Source organism: Acanthisitta chloris, unplaced genomic scaffold (assembly GCF_000695815.1).
Source record: "Acanthisitta chloris isolate BGI_N310 unplaced genomic scaffold, ASM69581v1 scaffold10572, whole genome shotgun sequence".
In the NCBI taxonomy this organism is placed as follows: domain Eukaryota; kingdom Metazoa; phylum Chordata; class Aves; order Passeriformes; family Acanthisittidae; genus Acanthisitta; species Acanthisitta chloris.
Genome location: NW_008658829.1, coordinates 50266 through 58322, shown reverse-complemented (window position 1 = coordinate 58322; position 8057 = coordinate 50266). Strand labels below are relative to the sequence as shown.

Sequence of the window (8057 nt, the reverse complement as noted above, 5' to 3'; positions counted from 1 at the left end):
TGGTGTATTTTGGTGGCAGTGAACATCTTAATAGATTTTTTGATACTTTCCTAAGTACAGATGTAGGAAATTCCCATGCAGTGTCCTTTTACTGCAATCTTTCAGCTAGATGCATTTCCTCTGTTGTGCTTATTCCTGTAAACCAAAGTAGGACTGAATCTCATGTCCATGGTAGGCTCCAGGTGGGAGCAACCTTGAAAATTAGTTTTGTAATAATAATGTGTAATTTTGCATGCCATACCAGACAGCTTTTAGTTCAGACTAACCTACAGCAGTGTTGTTATTCCACATGTTCAAAAATTGGTTTAAGGATTTCCTGTTGAAAACAGTTATGGTACCTGATCAAGAAATTCTTGAAGGTCACAGCTTTTCAGTTTGAGTCCAGCAATTTTTTCTGGATATGATGAATTCAGGAAACTAATCCAGGATGTATAGTTCTGTCGCATGATGCTTTCTTCTGGAAGATCGAATTCATTGATGATACTGTTAATGTTCCTGCCAGAGAAGCCAACATATCCTTAGTTTAAATGTTTGCAGATGATGTGGCTGGAAATGCTATGCCATGTATTCCGATGTTACTCAAAAGTTGTGCTTACTTTCTGTGCTGCTATTTACAATATAAAGGAAAATATTAAATTACAGTTTAAAAATACCAAATACAAGAAAACATTCAGACTATGTAATGTCTTCACTTTCGGATACAAACTCTGAGTGCTTTATGCAGGTGCAGCCTCTAAAGCATTTTTATTTTATCAGCTCTCCAGACCATTTCCACCACTTGTGTTGAATAACTTGATGAATCTGGCAGAATAGAAAAAGATGTTGGTTTTTAACTACTTTTCATGCTAGCCTGCAGCTGAGATGTCAGCCTTGATGCACTGCTGCCCCTAATCATTCTTGCCTCAGTGCCAAAATACTTTATATTTTTACATTAGACTTCTCCCTATATATGCTTTTCCTTTTTAGGGAAAATAAATTGTCTAAGTGCATGTTTTTTAGACAACACATTATCTATTTAGGCATTGAAACCATAGCATAATGTTGGGAACACAACTTTCTCACCTGTCCAAGCAGTCCCAGTAGGCTGTGGTTGCTTTAAACCCCAAAACAGAAAAGACTGGGATGGAGGCGTAGAGAGATGTCATACTGTTCACAACTGCTACTGTCACAGCATCCTTTTCACAGTCATTCCTAGAGATAGCATTTAAACAAGTGAAGTGACTAAAAAAAGGCAGTATTTTAGCTGTAATTCTCTCTGCAAATATTTGATTTTTTTTCATATTTCCCCCTGCCCCTTTATGTTAGAAAATCTATTTGGCCTTTTAGAAAGACAGCAGCTGTCAAGGTCCTTTAAAAAAAATTAAGATAATTTATAAATATCCTAAGGAAAAAGTTTTGAAAATTGAAAAAAATCATGTGAAATGCAGTGAGAATTTAGCCAGTTAATACAGGTTGTAGTTCTACTTACTTGGGTGGATTGTAGCTTGAGAATGCAATAAGCCCTCCAAAAGCCAAAGAGAGAGAGAAGAAAATCTGGGTAGCTGCATCAAGCCATACCCGGGGATTCTTCAAAGTGTTCAGCTGAAATGATTGGAAGGAATGCATGTGTTAGGCTTAAATTAAGATTTCTTTTTCTTTTCCAGTTCTCATAGCTCATCTCTTATTTAACATCTGAAATTGTAGGTTGTGTTGCCATTTACATACACTGAAAATGGGAATTAGTACTAAATAGATGTGTAAAGCAGGTGCTTTTGAGAACATCAGTTGGTCTGTTTAAATGTATGTTGTAATTACAGAATCTTTTTCATTGTACACCTCTTCTGATGATAAAAATGTTTCTAAATGATAAGCATTAGAAATACAATAGGGACTATATGTTACATTTTCCTCAATTTATTTCTTCATCTTTAATTCACGTACTTGGCAACTTACAGTTAGAGTATTATCTTCCTAAAACAGCATAAACAAGTACTAAACCTTCATTGTCTTAAGACAGAAAGTGATTCCATAGTTTTCCACATTTGCTTAAAAATTATTTTTAAAAACCTACTAAAAGTCCAAGCAGACAAGAAGAGAATATTCATTAAAACAGTATCCGAGATTCAAAGTGCTGTGAAAACAGCAATAAAATATCAAAGGGCAACATAGGAAATATATGGAAAAAGCAAACTGACAGAGTGAAGTTCGAATTTTGATGCAAGGGCTGTGTCATACAGGAAGCATTAAAAAGCAATGATTGTTGTATTACAGAGGATATTATGCAGTTTTAAATAGCTGCACTAAGGAATCTTACAATTAAAATCAAACTAAAAAAAAGATAAAACATAGTAATGCACAAAATGTAAATGTGCTCAATAAATATTAATTTACTGTGGAAACTATAAAGTGGCATGTTACATTCATTACACATACCCTACTAGGTGAATTGCTTTCAGATCTGTTATCAAGGAGGAGGAATTAAAACCAGTATTAGTTAAGAATGTTTTAAAACTGGATTGCTCAAAAGTAATATTGGAGCTGTAGAGTATTTCACTTTGTTTTACTTCAGTCTGAGTTAAATCTGCATCCCAGTCATGCAGGGATGTGTTTTCTCTGTCTATGTGCCTGTGCTAGTGATCTTAGTACACAACTGCATTTGTAGGAATGAGAGGTAAGTATGATAAAAGCCCCTTAATAGCATTTTGGGTTTCCCTGAAGTGGGCCTGAGCTTGAAGAGCAAGAACACTGGGTTCACCTGAGTGTGGATGGGTGCAGGAAATGCCATCACTGCAGGTGCTCTCTCCACAGGTGTGCCAGTGCTTTGACCACAGCAGACCTGGGATAGTGTTTTGTACAGCATGGCATGGCAAGGAGATACGTGTAACCATTGCTGGCTGAAATGCTTCAGCTTGGGCAAATCTTTCTAGAGGTTTATTCTGAAAGATCATAACCAAACCCTCCAATACCAGAGTGCTCACTGGTAGGGCCTCATACAGGTGCAGGTTGCCGTGAGGAAACTTGGCATTGGCATTGCTACGTGGCCTGCACAGTTTGATTAAGTGCTGACAAGTCCATTGTCAGTGCTGACAGATGTGACTCTTACAAGTCTGGCTTTCTGTCTGGGGACTTTGGCAAATGACTCTAGAGATAGCTTAGACTGGTGCTAGGTGCAGTGAATTTATTGACTTTAAAAGATACTAACCAATCCTCAAACTTGAAGAAATAGCAGGCAGGCAAACATGCCCTGGCAATGTAATTATCTGGTGTTAAGCAGATTATTAAAAATGTTATTTTGTGTTTGCAGTGATATGGCATACAGATTTTATAAGCATATCATCAGAAATAAAAATGTGCTGATGCCAGAAACATGCTGGTGAAGATATGCAACCAGAATGTTAATGAATGAACATGGGAGTGTTCATGGAAAACAAGTATAATTGCTTCCCCATGGGCAGTAAGACGTTTGAATATTTGAACACATGAAACAAACGAAGTTTATTAAAACAGAATTAAAAATTACTGGGGTCTCTGTGATGTGTCATTTTGGTGTAAAAACAGCTAATGCTTTTCTCATAAGCAGGTAGTGCTTAATAGACCAGGTACCATGAAAGGAGTTTTAAGTATCCATGCACAATAATATATCATAACTGCAAAACAGAGGAAAATGTTACAAATTGACTCTGTGAATAAATAGAGCATCTGGTGCCTGTGCTGACTTTTTACTTTTCTTGGCCATTCTCACTGATTGTTTAATAGCTGCAGAGCTCTGGGCATAGGCATCATTTGCCCAACCAAGTTCTTGGAACTGTTCATTGCCAGAGAACCTCCAACTATTCACAGTCTCTGAAGCACTTTCAAATGTCAAAGAGACTGGAGAAGGAGACATTTGTGTTCCTGAGCTGACACAGATGTCCACTGAATCTGAACCACGTGTACTGTTGCTGGTGCTTGATGGGGATCTCTTTTCTGCTGCCTCTGGTTGTTTGTATCTCCAAAAACCTCTCCAAAATTCTGTTCCAGCTCCTGTGTTGCTTCGTTGTACAACTTCTGCTTTCCCCTCAAGCATCTGTGAGCATCACTTCAGTATCTTTTTTGCTTTCTTGGCAGCTTCCCTTTCCAGGTAGCCAAGAATTTAGAGAGGGTGAGTAAACTGTCAGGGTTCACCACATCTGAAAGTCAATGAAAAGAAGTATTCATTATTTGTTCTAAAATTTAGGATGTGAAAGTATGTCAGATGGCAAAACCCCAATGTATTTCTGCATAGCCTGCTATATTTTGAATCCATATGCATGCAATTGTTATTTGTGATATTTGTTAATGAGGACTGAAATACAGATGTTGAAAGTGAATAAACTTAACAGTGGTGCTTTGGGAAAAAAAATTAATTCATTTGGATGATTATGATCTTGTAACTGGGTAAGATATGACTTTTAGCACTGGATATTACTACTTTTACAGATTTTTCAAGAACAGTGAGGTATCACAGTTACCAGAAAGTAGACGTGGCAGCTATTACAGAAGCTACAATTTCTGCTATACTGCAAACTTGGCAAAAAAGTTGGAAAATATTGCCTCCAATGAGTGGAGAATGTCAAGAGGATTGATTTATTTATGTATTTATTTTAGAAGCAAGCTGAAACAGGCAGTAGGTGAGCTACTTCTTACTTTATTTTGCCAAAACTTTACACACTTCCTGCAAAAAGACATGGAAAGAAGAATAAACCAGCTCACACTTAAGAAATATGCTTTACAGTTTTGGAAGATAATGTGGTCTGGGTGGGCCAGGTAAATCTCTGCCAAAAAAAAACTATCCACAAGTCAACAACCCTCCTGTACAACTCGCTGTGGGACATTCCTTGTGGGGAAGTGTAACAAGAAAATTGTGTGTGTTTACTGATGGCAAGGGTGGGGATAGTTCCACATGAAACAGGCTAACAGAAAAGGCAGTACTGGTACTGCAGTTGTGGGATAGGGGGAAGAAGAGAGAAGGGCAATGTTGCAGCTGTGTGCTTACTGTTTTTTGAAGCCTTTGAAGTGGCACAATCCCCATAGCAGTTGGTAGGTTAGTTTAACAAAGCCATCTCTCTCTCCCTGTCTCTATAACTTTCTGTGCAATAACAACACCCGTAGCAGGTATCACTTACCAGGCTGTTGCACCAGCTCTTCCATGTTTGTAGATAAGAACATAGTTTCATCACAAAACCCATCTTCAGATGACTTTTCAAGGACATCCCCAGGATCTGCTTCCTCAAACTGGCTAACCATTAACCACAAGTTGACTGCAGGCAGATTTTCATTCTGACTTCTGGCACCAGTCTGCAGATCCGTCTGGCTCCTTTATGATGATCCGCTCCTCCTCAGCACTGCAATATCTCCAGGTTTTGTGAATACGCCAAATCTTGTTTTTCAATAAAGTTCAGAGTGCAATGATCCTAAGTTCCAAAGATTCCTGAGCTCTTCCAGAGAAACACAACAGCCAAGCTGAGACCAAGTGGCAGCAGGCCAAGCCCTGGTCTGGTTGTGTTGTCTAATCTGCTTTTTCCTTATGACATTGCACTAAGCTTTTGGTGTCCTGTGTGTGCCTTACAAAAATGCAAGTGCATATCCTGATCTGTAAAAACCAAGGTTGTCCTTGAGCTTTGACAGCATTCACATGGGTGTCCATGCCAGAGGGAGGGATAGAGAGGTGTCTCATCTGAGCTTTCTCTTGCTATTTTCCCTTTCCAGCCTGGCATATTATGTATCTCTGGGCTTCTTGGCTTATGTTTTCCTTAATGTCTGTGTGCTTCTTGTAGGAAGGGAAAGGAAAAAACCTCAGTGCTCCTGTGGCTGTGAAGGCAGTGGATGCTCTGATACCATGTCAGTGAGTGCTACTTTTTCTCATCCACACTCACCACTTTATGGAGCTTTTTAGCACAAAGGCAGAGTTGTGAGGAGCCTACAGCTGATAGTAACCACTCGGTGGGACAATTGGACTTGCATTTGGGAATGTTGCTAAAGACAGTGTCAAAAGGTTCTTCTGAAATGCTCAGCATATGGGGGAATCTGGGACTCCCCTCTGAGAAGGTGAAATAAAATGGGAGAGGGGTTATTCTCCAGCAGTTCTGTCTTTTAGGAACAGCTATGGGGAAACAGGGTATTGAGAAATATTTTTTTAAAAATAAATCGTTTTGCAGTTTCATTCCTCGGTCATTTCCATTGTGAATTCTTAATACATTAAAGCTATGTAAATTTTGTAGCATGCACAGGGAAATCCCATTTTTATCATGTGATTGTGAAGCACATCAGATTCACATATACATTCAAGACAGGCACCCATAACATACTTAATTTTCAAATATTTTCTGATACGCTTACTACTAGATCATTAAATACTTTGCTGCTTCCTTTCTTGCTGAAGATTATTAAATCATTTCATCACAGGAAAAAAAAAGAGCTTAGCTGAGCTCTTGGACAGGGAGCTAGGTCAGGAGTTGCTGGAAAACAAGTATACAGTGTGAAATCTGAGATGGGAAAAAAGGAAACATATTTCTGACTACAGCAGCAATACTTACATTAGGGGTGAAGAGGTAAGTCAGACCATCAGTGGCTCCTGGTAGAGTGAGTCCATGAATAAGGAATATAGTTAGGACCAGGTAAGGAAATATTGCTGTTACATAAATGGCCTGAAATAGGAAAGTCAGAAAACAGACAGACAGTTACTGATAATAACTTTGATAAATCCCATTTATCACAGCATACAATCCTAATAATGTTAGATAAGACAGCTACAGATGAACACTGCCCTCTTTTAAAGAAGAGTGTGCTTTTGCAGCATATATTTGTAACAAATTACTCATAAAACTGCATGAGAGGGGACTGGTAGGGCAAGAACATTTGCAGTGGAAAAGGAGAGACGCATCCTTTTAATCCACTTGTACTGCTGTTCTCATTTTGTGGGACAAGGAGCACACTGAAATGGTGCTAGTGTGGTAATTGGAGAAGGTTTTCCTTGGTGATGAAAACTCAGTATCTGGAGAGCAAGTTTCGAAGTGTGGGATAATGCAATTCTCTATCCTTTCCATACCTTTCCTGTGGTTTCAATTCCTCGGATAGTGCAGAGATAGACAACTGCCCAGCAAGCTGCTAAGCACAAAATGAGCCACCACTGTAATGTGCCACTCTCAGCAATATCAGGTGTTATGTTCAAAGTTTTTCTGTACCAAAAATAATTTACTGGAGTGCTTTCATAACATTCTTCATTGAACCCTGAAAAAAAATGTGGCAAGTGTTAGAATAAATTGTCAACTGCCAAATCAAATTCAGAAATGGCCTTTCTGCAGCGTCTGTAATGTGCAGCAAGGCAAACTCGTTCACAGCACTCTGAGACTGAGGCTTACATGAGACCTTCACCAGAACACCACCAGCATTTTTTCAGGGGTTAACTTTCTAAATAGAAATGGTGATATACTCAGTGCAAGGTAAAATCTAAACTAATTGCAGTTAGCTTTATGTCATAAGTTGGTGAACCCGTAACAAGCTTCAGGCACCTGTGGATTCATCCAAGCCCAGGCTCCCCTGGCTGTGTCATGGCCCATGTGGGAAAGACCCAGGCATCTGCCTCTGGTTTATGTTTCCAGGACTTCTGTGAGCAGGAGGCTCTGGCACCTGCAGCCAAGGGGAGTAGGCATTCCCCAGCCAGGCTCTGTGCCTGAAGAAAAGGCAACTGGGAACACGATGTACACCACAACCCATGCTCACCCCTCTGCCTATGTGCAGCCTAAATCCCTGAAGAGGAGGTGGGCAGAGGATCTTCAGGAAACCCACTGACCAGTCCGCAGCTGGACTTTTTGGTCTTTAGCTGGAAACCCAAGTTCCCTGGGTGCTGCAGCCCCTGCCCTTGCTCCTAGCCAGAATCAGGTATGTCCTGAGAGCATGAGGCAGCCTTGTGCATTTCCAAGAGCTGAGGTTGCACAGCACAAACCCAACGAATGTAGCACTGGCTGCAGCCCTGTAATCATGAGGCCCAGCACACACCAAGACTGGGGTCGCACTTTCCCTGCTGGTGAAACCCAAATGTCTCTTCTCCTCTGCCTAGG

The 8057-nt window shown here is 39.9% G+C and overlaps 1 protein-coding gene across 1 annotated transcript in view; it reads right to left on the bottom strand.

Moving 5' to 3' along the window:
- The window catches only part of SLC6A18 (solute carrier family 6 (neutral amino acid transporter), member 18), a 25349-nt gene that overhangs the window by 5206 nt on the left and 12086 nt on the right, over nucleotides 1-8057 (bottom strand). The window contains exons 4-8 of the mRNA XM_009085236.1: nucleotides 7046-7227; nucleotides 6534-6644; nucleotides 1469-1581; nucleotides 1063-1191; nucleotides 339-495 (exon numbers count right to left, since the gene is read on the bottom strand). Of these exons, the coding sequence (XP_009083484.1) occupies nucleotides 339-495; nucleotides 1063-1191; nucleotides 1469-1581; nucleotides 6534-6644; nucleotides 7046-7227 (692 nt within the window). The remainder of the gene's footprint in view (nucleotides 1-338; nucleotides 496-1062; nucleotides 1192-1468; nucleotides 1582-6533; nucleotides 6645-7045; nucleotides 7228-8057) is intronic.